We start from the raw sequence: 27541 nt of genomic DNA on the forward strand, positions 1-27541 counted from the left end.
TTTGGTTCTGTATCGTACTTGTGATGGTCTAACGTTATTCATCTAAATTCATTGAGTGTACAAAATATAAATCTAATAAACTATTTAAAATTTTATTACAAAAAAAACGAAACAAACTGTAACACCGTCACGTCAAGATAGAGAAACGATACATACTTAGAGGAAAACACAGATAGCTTCTCAACTTTCTAAATTAACCTGTAGTTACAAGGTGGACACGCATGAAAATTATAAGAATTTTAGTGCTAAAACAGAATCCAACATTTAATTGATTAATACACGAGATCTAATCTGTAATTTTCGAGCTGGCATGATTTGGGACGCGAGAAGGGATGCTCATGCATATCAATAAGATTCAATATTTGATACGTCGATTAAATTGTACACAGCTCAAGCTGCAAGTTGTAAGTTTGTAATCAAATTTCCATTTAGCCAATGTTAATAAATCATCGAATATCTAAATTTTGTATAGCGTCATTCCAAAAGGTCTGTCTTCAATCCAAACATCAACTTTTCACTCGATTCTGTTTCGCATCATCAGCATTTGTCTCGTCGTTTGTCGTCTTGCTATTTTCGTTTTTGTTTTTTTCCTCTTCGTTATCGTTAGGTATTTCAGATGTCGTTCGTTCTTTTTCATCCGCTACTTCAGCCTCATCTAAGACAGAACAGTAAAACCTCTCAAAACAAAGCACAACTTGATAGATAGGATACTTTTTTTCACTTTTTGTTTAGTGAAATCGAAATTAGTGCAATTTAACCACTTCAAATGGAGCACAGGGTTTAAAAACTTCCGTGGCAGAAAAAAACATCATTTGGTGGCCGTGGTAATGTTCCAGAGAGTTGTTTATTAAATATATGTGCCCAATTTCGAGAGGTTGAACTGCACATCTTAAAGAGGACTTGAGTATAGTCTCAGTTTTAACTGGAGGACTTGAGGAGCATTGCTAACGATACAACAAACACAACTGATGAAACTGATAGAAACAATCGAGCCTCTTCACGAGTCATATTTAACATGAATTTCTTTTTGAATTCTTTCTCTTCAGAATAATGTTGTTTTTGTTGCTCTTCTCTTGAATTACCTGCATAAAACCGATCATCATGTGGATTTTCTTGCTGCTCAGAGGACGTATCTTCTGGCTCGTTGTCCTCAGTATCGGCCGCTTGTTGCCGCATTTTAGCTATAAATGAAAAATTTGTTGTGTTTATTATATCCTCCTCTTTCATAAATAATTTTCGTTTTGGGGCCGTCCACATAGTACGTACGCACTAAAATAAAAAAGGGCTATGAATGTACGCAAGCATACGCTTTTGAGAAGACCCCCTCCCCCCTTAGTGCGTACGTACTATGTGGACGGCCCCTTTATGCAAACAAAATATAAGATGCAGGCTTGATCGATTAGATGATGGAAAAAAAATCACAAACCTTCTTCTAAGCCATTGACTGTTCCTCGTATAGTATCGTCTTCCATTGCAAATTTTAATAATAGTTCTTTTTGATCTTCCGTTATGTATCTTGGAAAAGAAACAAATGTCTTCTTTTAAAAATTCTGCATTTGTTTCGCTGCTGCTTCATTTAAGCTTTTTCGCGTCAAAGAAACGCAAAAATTACTTGTATCATTTCCAGAGGTTTTGGGGGAAAGGACATTGTAAAACCTTTGAGTAAATATCTCACACGAAGAAATATGGAGACATAACCAGGATGAAATTTTTGCACTTTAAATAGCTAAAGCTCTAATCAACATCAGTACACGACTTTACATCAAAGGTTTACGTTTACGTTTCTTTATTTATGAATCTCAAGATAGGAAATGTTTACTTATGGATTGTTTTTCATCCTTTATTTAATCTGGTGCCACTAGTTCTCAGTATTGATGTTGACTAGTATTTTGACTTGTGTAGACGATAAATCTTGAAAGGAGGACGAAAGAAGATTAAAATAATAAATCATTGACTTACTTTGGCAGATGAATCTTAATGTTGAGATAATGGTCACCTTTACCAAAACCATTCAACCGTTGAATACCTTTGCCAGTCAACCTCATTTGTTGGTGAGATTGGGCACCTGGGGGAATCTAATGGAATAATGAATATTAAATGAATGCATTGGATTGGATTGGATATTGGATAATTGAACTGGTATAATTCAGTAAAGAACTGTTTTTCTTTACATGGGGATAATATCTTTTGCGTAAAGCGCTGTCAATCTTATACTAAGGGCAATGTGATGATAAACACTTTAAAAAGATCAAGATATTTAAACGAGATCTACAAGATCACGCTTTTATCACGGTTGTCAGAATTGAAAAAAAAATAGAGAGGTTAGGTTTACATACATTGATCTCCATCTCACCATCCAGACCTCTGGATTTTGTTTTACCACCGAGTATGGCCTGAAATAAAATGAGAAATAATAATTTCTTTGATATTTTGCTTTGTGAAGGTGGGGCTATGTTTCTAGAATTTAGCCGGGGGCTATTTTCCTTAGTCCCCCCTGAAAAATGCTGGGGGCTGGACCCCTCTGCACACTATGTTTCAAGGGTCGGCAACATGAAAAACCGTTTTTGTAAAAAATCGTTCATACCTGGGCAAAACTGATAGAGATATCAGATGCGACGTCAAAACCATCACGTTTGAATATATTACTTTGAGCCACCTGAAAAGACAATAATTCAAACAATCTCTTTGTCTTTTAGCAACAAAAGTAAATTGAAATTGTAAATAGATTGTAAAAAAATTGTAAGTAAATAATAACAAGGAAAAGCAACACCAATTGAAAAATGAAGAATTGAGTTGAAACAGATTGTCAGCAAAAATCCTCTTAAAAGTACCTTGAAAGTAACGAAAAGCTCTCCATAAGATATCGGCACGCGGACAGTTTGACCATCCTCAATACCTGGCGAGTGACAAGATAAAACATTATTAGTTTAGTCAAAAGGTGAACTTGTTCGAAGGAAATCAAATCAGAACCTGCAAATAACTCTAAAATTTTGTTGCCATACGTATCTATGTTTTTTAAAATTTTAGCAAAAGAATGCCAAATTTAATAAACATACCAGCAGGGACAGGGATGCTGACAGTTTTATTCTCCATCACACTTCCTTTACCACGGCATTTTCGACAAGGTGTTTGAATGATAGTCCCTTGACCCTGGCATCGGCGACATGTGGATCTCATATTGAAAAAACCTGTTGAAACTGTCTCCTGGAAAGAAAAAGTGAAACGACTTCAATTATAGCATAGCCATATGGAGTGTTAGTTTAGAGTGGGCAGAAAAAAAAGAGTTGCAGCTCAATTTTTAAGTATATATAAAAAAACCCAACGCAGAAAATTCTTCTTGGCCAAACACTTACCTCACCACTACCACGACAAGTTGGACATGTTTGTAGTGTAGTTCCTGGTTCTGCACGTTTCCCACTACAACGCCCGCAAACTTCTTGTGTTTGAATTCGAAGGTCTTTGTTCCCTCCATGTACGGATTCCATAAACGACAAATTCATTACGACATTCTAAGGGAAAAATCAGTCGATTTGAAGTTATTTAGCGTAACTTTTGTTTTATTTCTCCCTAATCACAACAGATCGTACTGAGCTTAATGTTCCAAGTATGAAATAGAGAAAGAGCTCAGTATTGTCAATCAGACTATAGCAAAATAGGTAAAAAATCTTATATCTTTACCTGTGCACGCGTAGCCTGTTCAAAACCACTGCCACCGTACTGAGAGAAACCACCAGCTCGTTCACCAAAGAACTGTTTGAACACATCATCCATATTGATGTTCCCTTGGAATGGACCTCCAGCACCGAATGGATCACCATGACCTCCTCCTCCCCCTCCACCTGTCAAACAAATAAGAAAGGAAGAAGGTTGTGTATCTGTTTTGCAGAGTTTTAATGTTTCAAGCTTCCATCATATTCTACCCCCTTGAAATGACAATCAATCTCATGATGACTCATTGACTCATCTCAAGATATTCATGATATGCACCATTGCAATGTCTTCCACGGACCCAACAGCTGATTGGCTGAAAGTGACGTATTGACCGATTTTACGTCACTTACAACCAATCAGCTATTGGGTCCGTGATGTATTGTCAAAAGACATTGCAGTGGTGCACATCATGAATAGTTGCAAATTAAAATTTCTTAAATAAATAAATTCAAGGAACGACATTATTACATTGTTGCACATTGTTGTAATGAAAGAAAATGTTTACCTGCACCACTGAAGTCAGTCTGTCCAAATTGATCATATGCTGCTCTCTTTTTATCGTCACTTAAAACCTAAATGAAGGGAAAGTTAGTAATCATAAGTTTGGTTACAATTCAAATATGGATGGGGCAACTAAAATTTGTTCGAGTTAAGGAAAACTTGATAGATTTCTTTATAAGTATCTGTTACCTGAAATGACCAAAAAACCTGATAGAGCTGAGGAGTGATTCTAGTTATAAGGGTTCAAGGAATGGAGACAATGGTCATAAAAATCTCCATCTTGTGTGAAAAGAGCTATTCTATAACATTAAAAAAAAAACTTTTGCTGGGTGCAAGTAAGGATTGAATGACGATGCAAAGATCATAAAGCAGCTTTTAAATTCATATATACCTCGTAAGCTTGTTGTATTTCTTGGAACTTCTGTTCAGCACCTGCATTCTTATTTGTATCAGGATGGTATTGTTTGGCAAGCTGAAAGTCATAAAAATCTAAATCAATATTTGATGTTTATCTTGTTTGTATGAAAGTTTTTGATTTGATAATGCAATTATAAAATTATAGTCACTTTACTAGCATTTTCCAACTACTCCCAAATATTCACTTAAGGGTAAGTTTACAAAATTTTAGACAAATTAAACAATATGTTTATTTCCATTGCCCATTGTCAAAAATCAAAAGAATATCAACTTTTTGTGAAACAAAAATCACTCTCTAACTAAAGAACCCCATATCCCAGAAGAGAAGTGTATTTATATATAAAAGCCCTTTTAACTATAATTATACGTTTCATTCTTATCCTTAAACTTGCAACTGACAGTTCTGCTTAACATTTTTTGCTTATGTCAGCATAATATAACAACAGCAAGACACTGTCCTGGTATGAAATGTGTCTAATATGAAACGGAAACACTTGTGTAAAATTAAAACCTTTAATAACAGACATTTTTTAATAATTGATTTAAAAATAATTAGTTACCTTATAATAAGCTTTTTTGATATCAGATGCAGAGGTACCTTTCTTCACTCCAAGGATACTGTAGTAGTCCTTCCGACTGAGTGCTGCTGCTAGTCAAAAGATATCAATAAAATTATTTAATGAAACTAAACATAAAGGATTACTTCTATGGGAACTCTTTCAATAATGAAATTAATTTATATATCCTATGGAATTTTTTAATTTCACACAACAAGAACTGTCTCAACAGGTCTCAAACATGATCAATTTATTAAAACTAGCCGGTACCCGGCGTCGCACGCCGGTTTAGCTGTTTGCTGAACGCATTTAAAGTCCTTTGAGATGTTGGGAAGGTGGCTTAAACACGATGAAATCAAAATTAAAGGGAAGAATTCTCTTCAAAGTTTGACTCTATCCCTCCGGGTGACGTATCTTTTAACCATATTTTGAAAAAGATTTTTGTGGCAAAAATGATCAGAAAACAGAAAGGGCGTCATTCCCAAATTACACCATACCGGCGACCGGCGACCAGCGACGTCCGAGACGGCTCTGCAATTAGATTTTTTATCTCGCTTCGCTCGCGTTATATTTGCCGTAGTTCTTGATGTTTAGGAAAACTTTGATGTCAAGATAAGCGGAGTGAAATAATAGTCGAACGTGCGCAACGCACTGGGCTCAACTTCAGTGGCTTCAAATTATTCATAGGCCCAGTTGTAGACCCCCAGATATTTACCCAATGAACAAGTGTGCCAAATTTCAACCAAATCCGACCATTTTGGAGGCCTGTAGGCTGCTTCAAAGCTTTAGCCTTGTTTTGGCAAAAAACTCGTCCCCAGGCCCCAAAAATCTAAATTTTTGAAAAATGCAAAAATCACCCCCAGATATTCACCCAAGGAACAAGTGTGCAAAATTTTAGCCAAATCGAACAATTTTTGAAGTCTCCAGGCTGCCCCAAAATTTTAGCCTCGTTTTGGCGATAAACTCGTCCCCAGGCCCCAAAAATCAAAAATTTTGAAAACTGAAAAAAACTCCACCAGATATTTACCCAAGGAACAAGTGTGCAAAATTTCAGCCAAATCGAACAATTTTTGAAGTCTCCAGGCTGCCCCAAAGTTTTAGCCTCGTTTTGGCGAAAACTCGTCCCCAGGCCCCAAAAATCAAAAATTTTGAAAAATGAAAAAAACACCCCCAGATATTCACCCAAGGAACAAGTGTGCCAAATTTCAGCCAAATCCGACCATTTTTGAAGTCTCAAGGCTGCCCCAAAGTTTTAGCCTCGTTTTGGCAAAAAACTCGTCCCCAGGCCCCAAAAATCAAAATTTTCAAAAAATGGAAAAAATCGTCACCAAATATTCACCCAAGGAACAAGTGTGCAAAATTTCAGCCAAATCCGACCATTTTTGAAGTCTCCAGGCTGCCCCAAAGTTTAAGCCTCGTTTTGGCGAAAAACTCGTCCCCAGTCCCCAAAAATCAAAATTTTCAAAAAATGGAAAAAACACCCCCAGATATTCACCCAAGGGACCAGTGCACCAAATTTCAGCCAAATCCAAGCATTTTTCAAGTCTCCAGGCTGCCCTAAAGTTTTTGTGACAGACAGACACACACACAGACAGACACACAGACATTGTCAGATTGTAGCTCAACTGAAGTTGAGAATAGACATGACACGCGATTCGTCGAAAAAAGGCAGCCCGGGGGAGGGGGTACTTAGGCAAGAGAAGGGTATGGGTATGTGCCGGCCTTAAGGGTGCCTTTCTTGAAACATGGCAGTTTGAAAAATCGGAAAATCAAACTTCAGTCCCACAAAGAATTGGAAAAAAAAGGAAAATTTCAACTTTTTGCCCCCAGAAAGATAGAAATTTGGTCAAATTAGTTCCAAAATAAAGTGAATTAAAATTCACACAATTTCCCTTGTTTCTTCTCTTTATTCTGCTAAGGGTCCGAGGGGCAGGGCCGAAAGTCAGCTCGCAACCATAGCCCCCCCCCCCGGAAGGCAGCTAGGACACGCAGACAAAAAAGCGTGATAGATAGCGCAATTTTATGTTTCTTTTTATAAAATAACTTCGTCATAACTTCAATAATTTTTCAAATTCAACAATGACTTAGATTTACAGCAAAATAATTATCGACATACATGTTTAAAGGTCCCTTTTTACGAAGAAAGAATTCTAGTTTTTTACCACCTTTTGAATGTATTTTTAATGTTGCTGATGTTCTAACAAACTTGTTATGATTCTTGTGTTTTATTTTATATTTGTTCTTTTCTTTAACAGATTCTGTTTAAAAGATTTCTTTTGTTTTGAAAAGAATTCGAATGTCTCAAATCAAATAAGGTTGTTAATTACATTCGAAAACATAAAACAAAAGAAAGAAAGAAAAAAAAAAAGAAAAAAGTCTAATCTATCAATCAAAACAAAGTCTTTATAAAACGGCGCGAATATCGTTAAACAAATTTGTTGAGCAAGAACAAAATAAAAGTCATCTTTTGGAAGAACAAAAACATTGCGTGCGAAAACGAAAGTAGCACAGACAGAAAGAAAGAAAGACAGACAAAACGACATACAGACTACCACTATTAATATATAGATTAGATTAATTGAAAATAACCTGTTAACCCAATTATGGTGGTATAGCCTGAAAATGTTGGTTTTGATAAAGGCGTTCTACATTGAGAATATGAAATCTTTTATATCTCAAATTATTTCATAATTCATTCCAATTAAGCTTCAAAACATCAAAATCTAAATTAATTTTACCAAACCTTGGTTCTGAACAAAAAAATTAAAGTTGAGTATAAAACTAAAGATTGAAAATGCTTGAAGTTATTTTTTTAAATAATAATAATCAAATGTTCTCAAATGAAGTCTATACACATTATTCCAATAATTTGTATTTTTCAACATTTTAGTTTGCATCTAGTGTCAAGGTTTCGCTGTACATTCCATCACTAAATATTCTTCATTAAAAATAATTAACATTCAAACAGTTTTAATTTTGAACGTAGTAAAAAATTGTGTGACATTTTTGGAATAAAATCATAAATAATGATACAAATGTTTTAAAATTTCACACACATGATCGCTGCCCTAGCGAGATAATTCCACCTACTGTGGCATCAAACATAGCACTATGTAGAAATGTCACAAATACCCCTTTTATTTCTGACTGTGTTCTTTTCCGTGCGAACGATAATAAGATTGGTTGTACATCTCATTATAAAATTACACCGATGCAAGGAAGGTCCACCAAACTGATAATCATTTCCATCTTGAAATAATATAATGGTCGGCCATTCGAAACCGAAAGATAGATTCCCTGCGATGACCAAAATATTACCCTGAGTAAGAAACTCGTATGGGTTTTCGTTATCCCCAAAATCATTTCTTTCTGGATGTAACGATTTCCAGTTCTCGCGCATTTGATCCATGGCTGACCCGTTAGAAATGTGATTGATTTTGTCAGTGATAACAAGGATACCGCTCTTGGTCATTGTTCGTGCCTTTTTCAAACCATCTTCGAATGAGTTAGATAATATCGCATCTCTCCCTTTAGGGAAATTTGGAGGAGGCATTGCAATACCTTCACCATATAGGTACTCACTTCTTTCAGCTTCTGCTTTAGCTGCTTGCACGATCTGTGGAGTGTTCCTAAGGTTTTTTGATAGATCCAGAAAAGTAAAATCTCGCTCATATTTACTTAGAAGAGATCTCATAGATAACATCGATGTTGATGGGACTATCCACAAAAAGTCGACAAGTGATATCAATTTTTTCATCCACTGACCATCGCTGGTATATCCCATCTCACATTCGTCGATAAACACTGCTTTGATACCATCATTTTGGACCTTTTGTATTAGATCTGAATGTTGATAATTGATGTCCTAAGGTAAAAAGATGAAAGAGTAAACCAAAATGAAAATATTGACAATATACAAATAAAAGAAACCAGGAGCTGTTAAAATGAGACTAGAAGTGTAAAATTTTAAAAACTGCTTTTTCCCATCAACCAACTAAGATGTAGTTCAAAATATTCTGAAATACAATGAATCGAAACATTGAATGTCATGCCGTACACTGCCGTACAAGAAAAAAGATGGACAATATTAAAGATGACCTCAAAATTGTTAATGCGACTGTCGACATGACTAACGACCGGGCAGCCTGGCGTACGATCATCAGAGGAAAGCGCCCAACCCCAATTTCTGGGAACCATGGACGTTAAATCGTGCAGTAATTAAGTTTATTTTTACTCACCATTCCCTCGACAAATATTCCGTGATCTTCTTTTAAATCTACCATCAGACGATAACTCAGTATCGAATTTAATCTCTGGCCGACGCGATCCGATACAAACATAACTTTCCCTTGATATCGAGGTTGTTGGTTTATTTGTATTGCTTTTTGCTGGAGCAATAAACTTTTGCCAACACCAAAATTTCCACAAATGATCAGCCTGCCATATCGTGTATCGCTAAGATTCATGATTGCCATTTGTTGGTTGGAGTAGAAAAGGATGTTCTGACATGTTGAGATATTGTCAATCGCATTACTTGTGTATTCGACCCAGTTTGTGGTGGTAATAGGTGCGACTCTGTCCTTTTTCATGATATGTAATGCGAAGATTAAGATCTGAAGGAGGTTTTTAGTCTCATTAAGAAGAGTCGGTTTTATGGTGACTTGTGCGGTTAGGAATCCTCTGAAAATACTGGTTAGCCACGGTTGAATTTCAGTTTCAGTGGTGATGTAATGTTTACTGTTTATTAAAAGGGAGTCGTTCTCTACACAGACAACGGGGAAAAAGATCCACTCGGATCCTAGTTGATCTCCTAGCCGTTCCTCAAAGATTCGAAAGTTCAATTCCAATTGCAGAAAAGCTGTATCGGTCCCGAGTTCACGTTTTGCTTCAATAGATATTATGAGTTTTCTTTCCCAAGAGATGATCAAAAAGCCAATCTCTTTGTGCATTTTCTTTTGCACATTTATCAAAAAAGAGGGCGATGAAAGAACAACTGTATCCTGGAGAACGTCATCTCTTAATGGTAACAACTGGTTGTACATCCACTGCTCGACCTTTTCTCCTAACTGCGACAACTCCAAATCAAAAAGCCATTTAAGGTTCGAGTCTTGTGGTGGGTTATCCTCAACCAATTTTTTGAGATTCTTTTTGAATGAGATTCTTTTGGAAGGATACTGTCTGAGAAGAGTTTTCAGTGCCGACCCTGGTGAATTCGAAGGAAATTTATTAATGCAAGCTTGAACGAAATCTTCAATACTGGAAGTTGTTGATGGTAAATTCAACTGTTCATTGTTCAACTCACCAGATTCAATGACCAGATACATGATTTTAAGGTTGAAAACCCATTGGTCGAAATCCTTCTGGTTGATAGTGCGATGTTCTCCGAATTGTGTTAGCATAAAATTGTGTAATTCTATCGTCAGCCAATAGTCTGGTGAATGATTAAACAAATTGTTTACAAGTCTCTCAATATCTGCCTTGACTTCATAATTGAGGATAGCTACTGGAGATCTATTCGTGTACTGATTTGATGTAAACGTCGGAGGTATGAAGACACTGGTGTGTTCACCTTCAACGAAAAGTGAGCTGTCACCATATTCTCTCTCAAGAACGAATTCAGCCGCGCGTACCGGATCACTTGTGAAATTCATGCCCCCTAAATTGAACTGCCTCTCTTGTCTTTCTGATGTTGCTTCACTGTTTCTCCGAATCTGTTGATATAAAGATTTCTCTGGATCGCATTTTGTTGGATCGATTTTATTTGGTTTCAACGACAATATTTTACTGACAATACCAGCCATTTTACTATCAGTTTAAAGCAACTATCACTCACATAAAATTTTGTGTTCTATGTTTGATGTTTGTCTCCTTCCAAAACATCACATGACATTTTTGTTCATCTCATTTTCTCCCTGATTTTAATTGCTGTCATTCAAGCATGAAAGGCATAACAATATTTTTTCCATTAGAACATAATCACTCTTACAGGGCCATCAAACTCTACCACGTGCTTTAGTAAGCGAACCAACATTATATTAGCTTATATACTTATCAATGACCCCTCGATGTGTTGAAACCTTGAAGGAGATTGGTACTGATCGCAAATACTTCTCTTAACTAATTTTCGGGTATTGATTTTTATTGTTCCTAAAAGAAACATGTACGATTTATTTACTTGCGGTTTGAATTGATCTACATTTATCTGACAATGATAATCCACCATAATAAACTAATTAGCTTTATTTCCTTTAAAGACCTTTACTCTCGGCTTTATTGTCGTACCGTTTCTATTGCATTTTTTTCTTTCTCTGCTTAGTACACTGGTATGGGTTTCCCTCTTACAATATATATCCATCGGGGTCATAACCACAGATTTCTAGGCCTACCCGGGGGTTCTATTAATTAACCGCTGTCCCTTCGTCCGTCCGTTCGTCTGTTACAAGCTTTTCTCAAGATTGGCTCATTGGTTTATTCTGATTTTTGGCACAGAGATGCAAAATGGCTATATCTAAAATGTGATAGTGCCCGATTTTTGATAAACATACTTTCCGGTCGAAATCGCCGTTTTAGCAGATTTTCACTGGACTTTTTCCTACGTTTCTTTGTCTTTTTCGTACAAAAACATTTTCGATTACAATGCCCACCATCAAAAGCATGACTCAATTGTCAATAAAACTGATTTTTTAGGCTGGAACTTTCTAAAAATTTCCGGAACGGCCGATTATCTTAAAGGTTTCTCTTGAATTTCTCGAGCTGTACTTTATATTTTTTCATGAAATTTTGAACACTGATGCAAAATAGCAATACCTAAAATGTGAAACTTATTTTTCCAGCCGAAAATTCTGGAAATATTTTTGGCATTTTCTAGAGATTTTATCCGAAAATGCCGGAAAAACTGTTTTTTTGGCATTTTCTAGAGATTTCATCATTAGTTTTTTCTGATTTTTGCTCAAAGATCCGTATTAACAATGCCTAAAACATGACCGAGTCCGACTTTTGAGAAAAACTCTTTTCCGGCCGAAAGTGCAGGAAATATGCCGGAAATCGCCGTTTTTTAAGATTTTCTTTGGTCTTACTGAATCGAAAATCTAATTAAATGATTTTTTAACATTAGATCACTAGGATTTTGAATGATAAAATTTATAATTGGGATACATAAGGTTAAGAAGTGTAGAGATTGTGTAATGTAGGAAATATAAAAGCCAAAGAGGGAGTAGATTAAAATAATGCATTATATTAAACTAACCGGTACCCGGCGTCGCACGCCGGTTAAGCTGTAGCTGAACGCACTAAAAGTCCTTTGGATGTTGAAGCTGGCTTAAAAAACGATCCCTTGAAAGCATCCAGCGAGGTCCTTTTTTTAAACATCTGTTTCCAAGGCATAGCCTTCCTGGAAAATTTGATCTGTTGGCCAAAAGTTTCAAAAATCTTATTCCTAGAAATGCAGATCTGTTTCTCCTCAAAACCTAAATTTTTAATCTCAACGTAGTATCTTCCCTGGAAAATTTGATCTGTTTTCACAATTTTCAGAATTAAAATTTTTATATGTTCCCCCAAGCTTATAAGGAATAGGATATCTGTTTCCCTCTCCTGGAAATTTTCATCTGTTTCCCTTGCTTTTTGTGATTGATATCTGTTTTCCCCCAGAAAGTTCAATCTGTTTCCAATGCAATATCATCTTTTTAAGAAACAGATATCTGTTTCCCAATTTATTATGTCCTCTCCTAGAAATATTGATCTGTTTCTCTCTGATGACGTCATCAGCTGGAGCGGGGCAACAGATAGCTTTAAGGAAAAGGTCTTTCCTAGAAAATCGGATCTGTTTCCCCATTTTTCAAAAAATGCTCTCTCCTGGAAAAGGGAAAGATATTTCGGGGAAATGGGCTCGTTGGCTGCTTCTGAACCCTCCCCCGGAGATCTTTTTCTCGCTTCGCTCGCATTAAATACGCCGTCGACGCCGTCCAGTTTTCGACAATTTGAGAAATAGTCATGGTAAAGAGAAGTGAAATGTAGAAATGACAATTCTTCAGGAAAAGTGGGAAAGCCACAAAGAATAGTGCAACTTTGCGAATTCTCGTCCTTCATCCAGCTTCGCTATAACATATCTATGGTGGCCCATGGGAGCCAAGTTAAATTGTTTTGACATTTCTATAAAAAAAATTCAAAATAATTTACTTTTCACATTCATTTTTGCAATAGCTTTTAATTTAAGTTTTGAACTAAATTTTGATTTCAAAATTGATTTACTTTCTATTTTCGTTTCAAATTAAAAACGGGTTTGTTTTCAAAAACGATTTCCAACTCAGCCCATCGAGGCCATGTCATTTTAAAATCAATTTTAAATTTTTTTAAATGAATTGATCTGACAGCCCATTGAGGCCACTCATAGAAATGAGTAAATTTCAACAGATAAAGTTTCTTTTGATAATAGAACGAACCAGTTGTTTGTTTTAGGGGGGGGGGTCACATTGGGGTTTCCTCGGAGCCAAAAATATTAAAGCATATGGCGGCAACATGAAAGGGGTTGGAAGTAAATAAAACTTCCCTCTTATTACACTCTTTTTTTATAAGAACCAGTAAATTTTTGCTGAGGCTCGGCTGTTCTTAATTTTTTGGCACTTTGAGCCTTGAATTGTTCTTATTTTGTTCTTATTTTTTCCAAGGTAAAAAACAAGTTTTGGCTATTTACTTTACTATTTAGAGGATTTTAGAAACCAGGGCAACCAGGGATTCTTTTTGCTATAACTCTCTAACTTCAGCCTCTCCACTGTTCTTAAATTGTTCTTATATAAAAAAAGTGTATTTCCTCTCTTCTCAACATTTGCATGCTGCATATTAAGAAAAAATTCGACTCTTTATTTACACATCAAAACAAAGGCTCTTCATGTTCCCCATTGTTTGATGAATAATTTTGTCTGCAAAAAGAAGTAAATTTTTCAAGACAATACAACCCACCAGCCAAACAATGAACAATAGAAAGGAAAAGCACTGTGACGGACATAAAATCTCTCATTTATGGTACCATAGAACACTGGAGTAAAGGATATCATTTTATACTCTCCTACACATTTGTAAAAATATTTGGGGTTTAAGCACTAAGTTGTTTTGGCCTTGATGGGCCGTGAACTGTAAACAAACCAATAAGTAACCATAGTAACTTCAATCTTTTAAGCCTGTAGGGGTCTGGAGACAAAGCTGTCCTTGGCACTGATGGGCTACGTGAGAAAAGTGATTTTAAAAATAAAAAAACAAAATGCTTTTTAAAATGATATCGAAAAGTAAATGAGAATTAAAACAAAATTTAAATCATTTGTGTGGCCTTGCTGGGTCGTATTTTAAGTTGTTTTTAAAGTCATTTTGAAAACGAAATTACTTTTAAATTGATTTTGAAATGAAAGTTAAAATAAATTGTAAAATGAAAGTTATTTTCATTTATAAAAAAAATATTTTTCTGAGTTTTTCAATAAAAAATTACTTGGCACTTATGGGCCACCATACATATCCCTGGTTTATATCACATTTAAAAAGATAAATAAGTCAATTCTAAATTGCTTTTTTTAAACCCTTGTCATAACTTTTCGAATTTAAACATGTAAAATGACGTACACAGTTTTTAACAGTATCAACCACTTGAATGTTTTTAGATGAAGAAAGAGACTAATTTCTTCTCTTGCTTTTTATCGCCTCATGTTTGAATGCTGTTATTGTTCGACAAACTTTTTAATTTTTATGTTTTGATTTACATTTGAAATGTTCTTTTCTATAAAAGAAAATTGTTTTGTTTTAAAAGGAATTCGAATGTCATTAATAAATACGATCGTTAAATACATTCGAAAATATTTCAAACATAAAAGAAAAGAGAAAAACCGGATCGGGCAAAGCTGGGCAAAAATTAAAATTACTAAATGTAGATGGGCCTTAAATATCAAAACAAAGGCTGAATAAAGTCTAATGTGCCCCGTCTTTTGCAAATGGCGCGAATCCAATAGAACAAATTTGTGGAGCAAGAGACTAAAAGTCATAATTTTAAAACACAAACAAAGCAAAAACGAAAGTGGTGACACACAGACACACAAAGCACCGCTATTAATATATAGATTCCACAACCCCAGGAATTTTAAAAAATCTCAAAGAGAATTAATTTTCTTGGGAACATTAGTTACCACAAAGTTCAAAATCCTCCTCTAGCCAGAACTAAATATGAAAGCCCTTTCTTTTAAATTATTTATAAATTGTCTATCAATGTTTTCTGAACCAGAAATGGGTCATTAGATTTTATATCTATACAGGGAGTGGACAAACATTTCCGACGAAGTGTTTTTTCATTTTTCCAGTTTTTAAAGTTATTATAAAATTCAACTTTCAGGGGATGAAAGACTGGTTTTAGTTTGTCCGACATCGTCACTTTAAAGTATGAAAAGAATTTTTTCCCAAGGGTTTATGGAACAGCCCAATCATTCTTCAAAAATACAAAAAAGGAGCAAACTTACATGATGTTTGAAATGTGGCAATTTGAGTTTTGAAAGGGATCTTCTTCTTTTGAGCTGCAAAAAAAAGAAAACATTTTGTTATTAAAGTATTATCAAAATATTTTACCTAGTTTGAGTAATTAGTAATTAATAAAAGACTGTTGAGTTCTCCAAAACAACTATAGAAAAGTTGTACCGTGAAGTCGGGTAACTTGCATCAGTGGAGGGAAACTTGCATATCAATCAAATGACTGACCATCAAAGCAGCAAAATTTCAAAACAAATTAACTATGCATCTCCGCTCGCAGCTCTACTTTACCATTCTTGTTTTGATTTAACTTTGTATTTTAATGACCAACTAGGTCATTGATTTGAGGGCTATGCAAGTTTCCCTTCACTGGTGCAAGTTATCCGACTTGACGGTATTTCAGCAGACAGTCTATGCTTAAACTCCTATATCAAGATTACGGGATTTGGAGTGTGGGCTGATTTTACTTTCATTTTCAGTGGTTTCACTTTCGATTTCGAGCCAACATTTTTAGCAACGGGATGCTCGTCCATAGTTACAGGGGTTTGTGCAAAAAACAAAAACATATAGTTTTCCGAATCCCCTATTTCAATTGAACCATCAATTGAACCAATAAAAAATGAAACTTTTCCATGTTTCACTTTTGCACCAATTTTTCAAAATGAAAAGATTTAAGATTTAAAGTGTTCTTCTTTTATTCAATGACTTTTTATGGCACTTTGCTGACAATCTAACTCTTGCATCTAACTCTCGCATCAAATTCCCGCTTTCTTCAGTAAATTGAAGATGAGAAAAAATCTAAGCCTTAGGATCACTGATTGAAACAAATATATGAAGAGTGGGATTTTACAGCCGCCCGCCGTGCAAGGCATTGAGAGGCCACTTGGGTGCCAAAAAGAAGGGCAGTGCATGGTTTCAGCCCACTTTTCAGGTGCCCCCATTGAGCATGGTGCCCCCAGCAATTTAGGTCCCCTTGAAAAATTGCTTTGAGTTAGGTAACCCTATTCAGCAGATAATTTCTTTGAATTGACACTTTTTGTTCTTTTGTCATTCCTAAAATCATGCTCATACATGAACGCCTGCTAATAAGCTTTGTTGTTATGCTATAAAGATGGCGGCTGTAAATCAAAACAATCACATTAGAAAAATATAGCAAAAGATGGCGTGATGGGAAACGAAAGAAAAATTGGATGGGAAACTAGGTGCTGCTGGGTGCTGGAGTAAAAAAATTCAATAATTTGAAATATTTTGAAATAATAGATTTGGAAAATATAACCAGCCCCCAGAGCCTCCATCAAGACAGCCCTCGAAATTCAAGTAAAAGTAAGTCGGCACGTAAGTGCCGTCCAAATCCGGCCGAAGGCCGGCAAAATTTTGCCGACCTAAGCTTGTTTTTAGGTCGGCAATGCCGATCTGAGCTATATTTTAGGTCGGCAAAGTTGTTTAAAGGCTACGGCAATGTTTGTTTTTTTATTTGAGTGCGATATGGTTCTTATTAGAGACTTTCATTATGGTCGGCTATGGTTCACTTATGGTCGGCTGCCGAGAGAATCAATGAATATGGTCGGCAATGAACTGCCGACCATACGCACTCTTTGGTCAGCTTTTAGGTCGGCACTGCCGAATGCCGACCTGAAATTCGAGGGCTGCAAGACAGCTAGGTACCCTTAATGAATAGGTAACCCCAAAGAATTGCAAGGCATTAGCCCCCCTCTACTAACCTGGCCTAGGTGCCCTTCAGATTTCTGGGGGGGGGGGGCTGATACCATGCAGTGTGAAATGCGACAATCTCATTGGTGGAAATTTGATGAACAGCTGCAAAGGAGCACCAGGAAGCAATCAGTAGAAGAGACCACTTTCGTTTTTGTTGCAGATTTCAATATAAACTTCTCTCACAGGCAACATGAATTACCTTAAGTGGATAAGTTTTGGTGTGGACTTAATTTGGCGAATGACAAAAATGCGATTTTTGGCGGGGATTTAATTTGGCGAATGCTCAATTTTGTAAAATTTTGCAAGGATTTAATTTGGCAAATGGATTTAAGAATTAGGGGATCTGGTAAAAATTTGCCAAATTTAATCCCTGCTAAAATTTATCCACTTTAAGGTACAATTCGTCAATGTGTTGTGTCAACTTGTCAGAGCATTGTATTGTTGTATAGGGAAAGAGAAAAGATTAGGAGTTTAAGCTTAGACTGGCAGATATCAGAAGGTATCAAAAGGATCAGAGATACCGTCAACTGCTCCAAATTAGGACGAGTGTACCCAACATGGGACTTGTTGATATCTGGCCTGTATTTTCACTTACTGTTAAATCTCTTTGACAACAAATTTGTTTTGATAACTCCACCAAGTTTATCAATCATACTTTCTGTCATTACATGTCATGATATCTTTCACTGATAGCGCACCCTTTTTAACTTTTGTTTTCGTTTAAAATGACTGGATGCCATATGGAGAATTAGAGAACACCCGCCGCCTAACTGCTTACCGCCCAATGGGATTAACAAATAGCGAGTGTGTAACTTGCCACGGGAGTAACATCAAACGCTCCATCGTTATATTTTAAAATATAAAAGATAAGTAAACATAAATTTAGCGCCCGCGAGCAGGGCTTAGCTAAGCGCACCTCTCCTTATTCATTATCTAAGAATTGAAGTAGGCAAAGATTACCGCGCGGGCTGATAGGGGACAAAGGTTATTTGAAGATATTTTCAGTTATAATCCAAGGTAGAATAAACTAAACATAGAAAGGGGGTAATTTTTAGTGCTCTATACGATGATCGGTATTTTTTTGAATTCTATGTTTAGATTTTTCTACCCAGCCCCGTTGCTATGTACGCGCGCTCTGTTGCTAAGACCTTTGCTTGAAATCGAAAGTGAAACCAAAATAATTTAGCGCACACTGCCGTTCGCGTAATATCGATAAAGTGAAAGGAAGCCCTGACTGATTTGAGGGCTATGCAAGTTTCCCTCCACTGATGCAAGTTACCCAACTTCACGGTAAGTCAGATAAAATTAAATTGATTACTAACGTCTTTTTGTATAAAATTCTACTTCCCGCACTAAGATTCCACTGACTCTGCAGGAATTTTTTCTGGCATGAGATTGGAAAGTGTTTTTTCTAAAGGTATGGAAAATCTTGTGTTTACTCACAAAACTACCAAAATTTCAGAAGTTCCCTTTTCAACTACTTGCAGAGTTCTTGTATTTTTCTTCTTGAAAAATAGGCTAGTGGAATCTGATGCAAAACAATGGGGATTATAAAAGCTAAGATTAGCCTATTTTCTAACCCTGGTACCGTCACGGTCAACTGCTTCAACTTGGGACTATCTTACGCAACATGGGACAGCCATTCCACCACCATTTCACCGAACCTCCAAAGTCATTTGATTTGAGTTTAATGAACCGGGTATAAAAAGATACACGATTTCACTTTCGCACCGAGTAGGCTTTTAAATCGAAATATGTTACACACTGCAAGTTATACACTCACAATTTGTTAATCTCATCGGGCGGTAGGCGGTTAGGCGACGGGCTCCATTCGGCGTCCGGTCATTTTAAATGAAAACAAAATTTCAATCACAATGTTTCCAAAAAATATTTTTCAATATTAATTTCCTTTGATTTTACTCATTTTATTCATTCACTTATTTGTAATTTCGATCTTTGTTAGATTGTTTTTATTAAAATTTACTTTTCATGAAAGTGTGGAAGTGTGGAGATGAATGTAGGAAAATAGGTGCGGAAAAATTTCATCTTAAATTTTTTCTTAAATCCATCAACCCTAAGCATCCTAAGAAAAGAGGTTTACAGTCAATAATTGCGGTCATATTCTTGGATTTTACACCAGTGTTCGTTAGTTAAAAATACTTAAAAATCCCTAGGAAATAGAAAGAATTTCGCGGAATAACCGCAAAAGTTAGTTCTGCAAATAACGCCCAATCTCATACCCTCGCACCGTGAAGTGCTTAGTTTTTGTGGGTTTGATTCTCTCTGATCGAAAGTTATCGTTTAATATCGATGCAGTTGATCGCTCGAAGTCATTCGTATTCGATCCAAGTCAATCGAAGTCAATCGTAGTCGATCAATCGAAGTCGATCAATCGAAGTCAATCGAAGTCAATTGAAGTCAATCGTAGTCGATCAAAGTCAATCGAAATCGATCGAAGATTTACATTTTTTAAAAGGTTTGATCGACTTCGATCGATTCGACAATCACTTCGATTTGACTTTGATTGATTCGACCAATCACTTCGATCGACTTCGATTGACTTCGATTGCTTCGATCGCTTCGATTGACAACCCCTGGGTAAATTGGGGGCGGACGACACAGAATTTCCGGTAAATTGGTTTTGAAAAATTCAGAATTTCCAAACCTTAAGAACAAAAATTATGAAATTTCCAAGGCATTGATTGAGTAAAAACGAGTAAAAACTTTGTACTGTAATTTCCGAAAGTATTTTGAAAATCAAAAGAAAATTCCAAGGCCTTAATTTTTGCAAAAAACGGTGTCGTTCGCAGGGGGTATACGGAAAATTTCTGGAATGGCCCAAAGAGATTTAACAGTAAATGAAAATACAGGCCAGATATCAACAAGTCCCATGTGTTGCATACGTACTCGTCCCAAGTTGGAGCAGTCCAGGGGATGTCAATCGAAAATTTCGATTGTCGAACCAATCAAATATAATCGAAACCAATCGAAGTGATTGACGGAATCGATCGAAGCCAATCGAAGTGATCGATCAAAACAATCGAAGTCAATCGAAGATTTACATCATTTTAAGATTGATTGGCTTCGATTGATTCGGTCAATCACTTCGATTGGTTTCGATTAAATTCGAAATTTTCGATTGACATTCTTTTTTGTTAGTGGACTATAATGAAAAGCCCGAACAATAACACCATGTGTTTAAATGTAAAGTAAATCGAAGTGATTGTTCAAATCAATCAAACTCAATCGAAGTGATTGATCGAACAATCGAAACCAATCGAAATGATTGATCGAATAGATCGAATCTAATCAAAGCACAAGTGTTTCAACCGGTATTCCGACGAAGCCATATTTGTGGGGGGCGTACGAGGGCTGCCAACACCGAAATACCGACAGATTTTTCTTAAATCATCGTAATACCGACAAAATTTTCCTAAAACACCGACACCGACGTCTTTTAGAGCAAGCTTAAGATTTTTATTCTTAGTACGAATGCTCAATATCACGAGCGTAGTAGTGCACTAGTTCAGTTTTTCCTATCGCCGATTCAAGGGTTTCAAATCTTTAAACCTCAGTTTTTCAACGACTAGTGGATAAACAAATCCAGAATTTTTAGGGAACACTTTAAAGGGTTTAAAGTGCTATTTTTACTTTAGTGCTTACTTTAGTTGACTTTGAAGAAAAACATTTAAAAAGTTTTTAAAAGATCTTTGCAAACAACGAGGGAACAAAAGAGATATCTGAATGTATAAAGTAATGGAGGAGGAGGTCCAACCATGGTTTGCGCAAACGGAGAAAATTTTCCCATTTTTGTCCTCTTGTTTAGCTAAAAGAGATCTTTTTGAACGTTATTAGAAGTAAATCTACCTTAGCCGAAAGCACCGTTAGAAAAGGGCGCCACAAAAGTGCTCTTTTTCAGTAGCAGCCTGGCTTAATTTTCTCGATGGTGCAAACTATGAAATAGGCGCCCCTGGTATTTTTTGTCCTTATTTGCGCCCTCCATCATTAAGTGACATAAACTGTAAGAGCAGTGAATGGTTGAAAGTAGCGCCCGGAATCTTTGGGTTAAGAAACTTGGGATTTTTATTTATACAAAGATGGCGGTAATGATAACTTGATATTTACTTCCTTGTAATTTGAAATGTAAAAATCTTCTGGACAAGGAGGCGCAACCATGGTTTGCGCCGACAGAAAATTTTTCAACTTTCAACTTTCAATCTGTCTAAAAACGCCCCATATTATACCGATTTAGCAGAAAATAAAGCCCCTCAAATAAAATACATGAGCTGTTGATACTTGAAATTGAAATTTTGTACCTAAGGCGATTTTGTAAGGCGATTTGTTCTACACAACATTTTTGTTTTCTAAAATTTTCTCAGAAAAATTACCTGATAATCTTTAAGCTTTTGCGCCGCTGGTCTTAGTTTTTTCTCCATTAATAAAGATCAGTGGCTAAAAAGAGGCAGGAATAAGGGGCACGGAAACAAGAAACGGGTTCTTTAAAATTTTGGCGAAACAGGCAAAAATCTTTGGTGTGAGAAAGGTCAAACCAGCTTAAAGCCACATTGACGCTTTTTAGCGAGGTCTGTATTGCTGTTTTGAAAATAGCTGACATTTCATACATATAGCACTTTTTTAAACCAATCATCAAAACAAAAGAACGCGCGCAACGTCATTTCATTGTTCAATTAAACAAGAGAATGTCCTCTTTCTAAAATTACATTTCAACGACCCGAAAGTTTCCAATGTTTTAACTTTTAAGAGATGAATAAGAATTGAAATAAATTGACTCAGGGATCCCACGCCTGAATATCTTAATTTTAGGACAAATTTTAGGAGGATTTTGGCCAAATTTTAGGAGAATTTAAGGAGAATTAACAATTTTTTAGGAGGATTTTAGGAAAATTTAAGAATAATTTTATAAAATCGACCTGAAGTCTGCCATTAGAAAAATGTTCTACCAAAAAAAATCACCCACAGGAAGTATCATATCGTATCATATTATTCGTTCTAAGAAAGATTATGTCATAGTGTGCAGAGGGGTCCGGCCCCCAGCTATTTTCAGGGGGAGGCTAAGGAAAAAGTCCCTGGATAAATTCTTAAAAGTTAGCCTCCACTTTCACAAAACAAAGTATCATAGAAATTTTGTAAGCAAATTCTTAATAAATTTATTGCACCGCAGGCAAAAATTTTTTAAGAGGGGTCAAAACCCTCTCCACAGCATAGATTTTTAGCATAATTTAAAATATTTGTAACCTATCAGATCTACTCCCGGTTCTATTACTTAACACTCAACCCCCTAGCAAGCTAGCCCCAGTATTTTTTTTAAAAATACAGCCCCCCCCCCAATCAAGCTATAAATGGTTAAGCCCCCCCCCCCTAAGTTCAGGGGGGTGCATTTTATGCTTAAGTATAAAATTCACAGATGAGGGCGCAAAACACCAAACCTTGCTCTTAAACATTTGAGCCGTCTTTGTTGAATAAAGTCTGCACTCTTTCAATAGACATAGGCTTTTGTTTCAAATTAGTGCAGGGGCTTATGTATCAAAAAAGCTTCTCGTGTGCACAGGTTTGTTAAAAGCAAACTAACTTTTGATCTGATGCCCTGACCCCTCAAGGATCAAGAAAATCTTGGGTTACAAAATTCTAACACCCCTGTTGCCATGGAAAATGACGTCATTGGTTACCATAGCAATAAATAATTAAAGTCATCAAATTCAAAAAATCTTCATTCCATTCGAAAGAGCATGAAAAACTGGTAAAGAAAAAGGTCAGCCCCTATATCTGAAAATGCAGATATCTCGAAAAGGAAATAAGACAAAATGACGTCATAAATGATGACGTCATCGAAAAATGAAAAATTGTCACAAAATTCAAAAGTTTTTGGCTTATTAGAGAGAAACCTTCCAGGGAACAAAAAATATTATTACTATGAAAAAGCTTAAAAATCATTTGAAAAGAGGCTCCCGATCCCAAGAAATGGGTATTCTAATCATTCCTGATCATTCACGGGTTGAAACCCCTGAAGCCTTAGCAGGGCTTAGCATGTTTCTCATTGCATTGTCTTTAAAACGCTTTAACCAGACAGGGTCGCAAACCAATTGAAACAAAGCCACGCTGGTAAAAGAAGGCACAAACATGGTTTGCGCCGACAGAAAAATATTTCAGGAAATCTCATTTGGCTAAAAACGCTCTCTTTTTCATAAAACTAGTCATTTTACTACACCATCCAGATAAATAGTTCGTTTGATTTAGGCTGAAACTAAACTGGTATTGTACTGGTACTACAAAGAGAGCTCTGCAAGAGGAGGACCACAGGAAGTATTTTATATTGAAAGGCAAATGAGATATGATTCGAGGGCCAACCATGGTTTTACCCGAGGAGGCAAAATTTGAAATTTAAGGTGCCAGAAATGCTGAAAAACGCATCTAAATCATAGGTTAATGGATTATTCCGTAAAATGAAAGAATTTAACGATTGTTGATTTTTGATAAGTGCTGCATTCGAGAACTCAAGAAATTCTGCAAACTTGGCTTTCTTTACCTGTTACCCACTATTATGATTTTTTTCATAAAGTGCACATTTCCCGTAAAGAAGTGGTTAAGAAACACCATTATGCACACAATTTTAAAAAGAGGATGAGACAGGGTAGGTACCAAAAATAGCTATATTATAGCTACAATTCTACTCGTCATAGCTACAATTCTACTCGTCATAGCTACAATTCTTGTATAGATAAGATATTCAATAGCTGAAATGCAGATTCAAAAACTTTATGAGATCCTTTGAAATATGCAGATTCACCGCCAGTATTTCTCGAATCACCGAAATACCGACCCAAAAAATCAATTTTACCGTCACCGCAAGGCATGTCCAACACCGAAATACAGACACTTTTTACTTAAAACACCGAAACACCGACGCAAAAAAGGGTCAATACTGACACACCGACAAACCCGTACGCCCCCCATATTTTGGTTTGTACAGAAATTTTGCCCGCTCAAATCTAAACAACAAAATGGTCAATCTCACTAAAGCAAAAAATTGCGGCCACGGCATTTCCCTAGATAAAAATTCTGGTCACGTGACCATCCGTGATTTTAGACCAATGAAAATGCTTCATTTCCCCGGATTAAAGTTGTGTCTACACTAACACGCGGGAATTAGCTAGAAAAAGAGAGAAAAAACCGGAGGTCAAATTAAATGTTTCTCCCTTCTTGCGGCAAACATAAAAGACTTCAAGAGGCCATTTATCTAAGAAAGGGGTGTTATATATCATAAATAAATTATGTAAGTAAGTGATATTTTAAGTAAGAAGTTCATTAACAATTTTATTTTGAAGTTTGTTTTTAAAAACAAAACCCCCGTGCTACATGATAATCTCATTTTCTTAACTTATGGACCCATTTGGAAGTCTTTGTAATACAGATCATTTGGCAATGTAGTTGCAGCCTATACAAGAATTGGAATCTAAAGTCTGAAGTCGTAACTCCTTGCCAGAAGTGACCCCGCAGAGAAATTTTTAGTTGGCAGACACTGACTTTAGGTTGGTTTGGAAATCATCTTATTTTGAAATGTAATCTTCACTTTAGATGAATACTTTTATTTCAAATTATTTCATTCTATTTCTATTTTTGATTTTTGATAGTTATCAGCGTGACATTTCGCTAAATGCACAGAGCTCGACGGCCCATTTTCCCTTTCCTATCTTTCACCTTACCTGTTTATTCTACTTTCTGAGACTTACTTTCTCATTTCTGACTGAGATTTCATACCTGTCAGTCATTTGTCCATCAATTTCGACCGGTCTAAATTTCGCACCGAGTGGGATTCGAACCACCACCAAAGAAAGACCTTCAGATTAGGAAGCCAGCGTTCTATACGTTGAGCCATCGCTGCATGGCAAAACTACGCAATTCATAACACATTATACCGAACTGGCAAAAGACGGGGGTAATGTTATTATAATATGGGTAAAAGTACCCCTTTTTTAAACCTGACTGAAATTCGAGCCGTTACTAGCAACCCTGCGGGGCCCAAGGCGCCGAGTATGCACCCAGCACAGTGACAAGCCGTTACTAGCAACCCTGACCCTACCTCCCAATACCCCCTGAATCACGGAATGACGGATAGGAAAAATTATCGGGGAAAAAAATTGCTCTTCTGCGCGCTCTGTGCATTTAGCGAAATCTTCAGCAAGGGCTTGGCCGCCATTTTGAATTTCGATTTTTTTTCTCCTGTACTCGGCAATTTTATAGAGGTTGTTCGTAATATGCGATTTGGCTTACGCGTAACACTTGTGGAAGACGAATGAAGATTTACATCTTTTTCACGACCCTGGACATCGCCGTACATTGTACGGTGTTGTACGGTGGGGCTTGATTTAAATGTCCGGTGGGAATTAAAGGTTAACTTTGAAAACACCGTACATTTTCCCACCGTACATTTAAATCAAGCCCCACCGTACAGTACGGTGGGAATGTGATCGCGAAAGACAAGTTCCGTGGTCAAATTTAATGTAACAAAGAAAGTTTTTCCGAAGTTTTTCATTAAGTCCGACCACAGTTGAATATCTAAAAATTTGTATGCTTTCTGAAACTGAAATCAAGTTAAAATGTTTTTGGTACGGTGGTGAAAAAGGTTAACTCGAAATCCACCGTACACCCCACCATACCCACCGTACACCCACCGTACAACACCGTACAATGTACGGCGGTGTCCAGGGTCGTTCTTTTTCCCATTTTGATTGAATTCGATTGTTCGATCAATCACTTCGATTTACTTCGATTGATTCGAACAATCACTTCGATTTACTTCTATTGAATTTGATCGATTCGACTCTAAATCGAATTCGATTGACTTCGATTGACATCCACTGGAGCAGTTGACGGTATACTGTAAGTTTGTCTAAAATATCGACATCCCTCGTCTAATTCTGACACCCTTTTTTAGAGACAGGAATAATACAATTTCAGCTGATAAAAATGGTGTCGAAATCAGAGGCCGAATGTCGACATTAGACCAACTAACTTAGGGTAGGAGTTTAAGTTTAGACTGCCTGTTTGATTAAATAATTACGTCTGGGTACGTAAAGAAAACATAAACTTACCATGTCTGAACAAGCATTTACTTGACAGATTTCTTGTATGAGTAATTGAGTGAGCATTGAGCAACCAAGGAATAGAATTTTCACAATCTTTGAGCGCCAGATTTTTAATAAAGTTTAGATTCTTTCCAGAAAGATTCATCTTTTTTAACCCATGTGCCGCGGCAGCACCCGCCATTTTGAATTTTCGTCTGGAATTCTTTCTACAGCCTCTGTCCAAGCAGGTCTAGGCCGATTTCTTATGGAAAGTCTGCTTTTTTATTCAGATATCCGTCTTTGAATGAGGACCAAATGATGCTCATATGCCGATAGACGGTAGAAAACTGAAGCAGACTAGATGATGAAATCTCGTAACTAACTGTCTCGATTTTTATGAAAATGAGCTGAAAGTTATATCATGTCGCCTGAGTAAGCGAGACTATATAAACAACATGGAAATCGAAATCAAAATCGAAGGTTTTCACTCGTGTTGTGTTCGGTGTTGCTGGTTGCTTTGTGTCGTCTTTTTTGTCCGTTTCTATTATCATATTTCATTTATTGTTTTTAAAGTTTTAATGTAATTTTAAAACGAACAAAGAATACTGTTCTGACGTTGCGCCTTTCAATGGTTGAACGTACCTGCTCGTCTGGGGTTGATATCTGGCCTGTATTTTCACTGTACTGTTAAATGGGACTTGTTGATATCTGGCCTGTATTTTCACTTTTAAAGTTAAATCTCTTTGACAACAAATTTGTTTTGATAACTCCACCAAGTTTATCAATCATACTTTCTGTCATAACATGTCAGGACCCTGCCGACACACCGGACTGTCCGGTGTATTTGTCCGATGGCAAAAAGTATCCTTTCGCTACACCGGACGCAATAAGTCCGGTGGTGCATACAGAGGGAATTTTGGACGCCGGACATTTACGAAACAAAAAATTAAGAAAGACCGGACGCACCGGACTGGTCATGTCCGGTGTTTTGATTGTCTGGTGGAAAAAAATATCCTTCTCCGACACCGGACATCCGACTTCCTTAAGTCCGGTATACCGTAA

General features: G+C 36.5%; 2 protein-coding genes and 1 long non-coding RNA gene across 6 annotated transcripts in view; 1 reads left to right on the forward strand and 2 right to left on the reverse strand.

The window, feature by feature from the left end:
- LOC136813634 (dnaJ homolog subfamily A member 3, mitochondrial-like) lies at positions 1-27294 on the reverse strand. Of its 4 annotated transcripts, none has more exons than XM_067070143.1 (15): positions 26507-27294; positions 15677-15730; positions 5190-5275; positions 4604-4684; positions 4217-4283; positions 3679-3839; positions 3354-3509; positions 3057-3204; positions 2832-2896; positions 2585-2656; positions 2337-2393; positions 1960-2075; positions 1427-1515; positions 1083-1181; positions 1-655 (listed from the first exon to the last, which is right to left on the reverse strand). In XM_067070143.1, the coding sequence occupies exons 1-15, from the start codon at positions 26679-26681 to the stop codon at positions 507-509; spliced, it is 1575 nt and encodes a 524-aa protein (XP_066926244.1). In that variant the 5' UTR covers positions 26682-27294; the 3' UTR covers positions 1-506. The 4 variants fall into 4 exon arrangements, with proteins under 4 accessions (XP_066926244.1, XP_066926243.1, XP_066926242.1 ...); XM_067070142.1 differs by having other exon boundaries at positions 5190-5278; positions 26507-26785; XM_067070141.1 differs by lacking the exon at positions 1-655 and having other exon boundaries at positions 841-1181; positions 26507-26731.
- The window catches only part of LOC136813642 (uncharacterized), a 319208-nt gene that overhangs the window by 171276 nt on the left and 120391 nt on the right, over positions 1-27541 (forward strand). The window lies entirely within an intron of this gene.
- LOC136813633 (uncharacterized) lies at positions 7743-11080 on the reverse strand. The gene is made up of 2 exons (XM_067070139.1): positions 9425-11080; positions 7743-9051 (listed from the first exon to the last, which is right to left on the reverse strand). Exons 1-2 carry the CDS (start codon positions 10985-10987, stop codon positions 8296-8298), a joined length of 2319 nt encoding a protein of 772 aa, XP_066926240.1. The 5' UTR covers positions 10988-11080; the 3' UTR covers positions 7743-8295.

Source organism: Clytia hemisphaerica, unplaced genomic scaffold (genome assembly GCF_902728285.1).
Source record: "Clytia hemisphaerica strain Z4C2 unplaced genomic scaffold, Clytia hemisphaerica genome assembly, whole genome shotgun sequence".
NCBI classification, from domain to species: domain Eukaryota; kingdom Metazoa; phylum Cnidaria; class Hydrozoa; order Leptothecata; family Clytiidae; genus Clytia; species Clytia hemisphaerica.

What these genes read in the sequence shown, in the direction of transcription:
- LOC136813634 (XM_067070140.1), bottom strand. Translation starts at nt 26,681, where the DNA reads ATGGCGGGTGCTGCCGCGGCACATGGGTTAAAAAAGATGAATCTTTCT. An exon ending in TGCCACATTTCAAACATCAT is followed by an intron (nt 5,279 to 15,676) that starts GTAAGTTTGCTC and finishes TCTTTTGACTAG; the next exon opens with CAGCAGCACTCAGTCGGAAG. An exon ending in TCTCTATCAGTTTTGCCCAG is followed by an intron (nt 2,394 to 2,584) that starts GTATGAACGATT and finishes ATTTTATTTCAG; the next exon opens with GCCATACTCGGTGGTAAAAC.
- LOC136813633 (XM_067070139.1), bottom strand. Translation starts at nt 10,987, where the DNA reads ATGGCTGGTATTGTCAGTAAAATATTGTCGTTGAAACCAAATAAAATC. An exon ending in GAATATTTGTCGAGGGAATG is followed by an intron (nt 9,052 to 9,424) that starts GTGAGTAAAAAT and finishes TTTTTACCTTAG; the next exon opens with GACATCAATTATCAACATTC.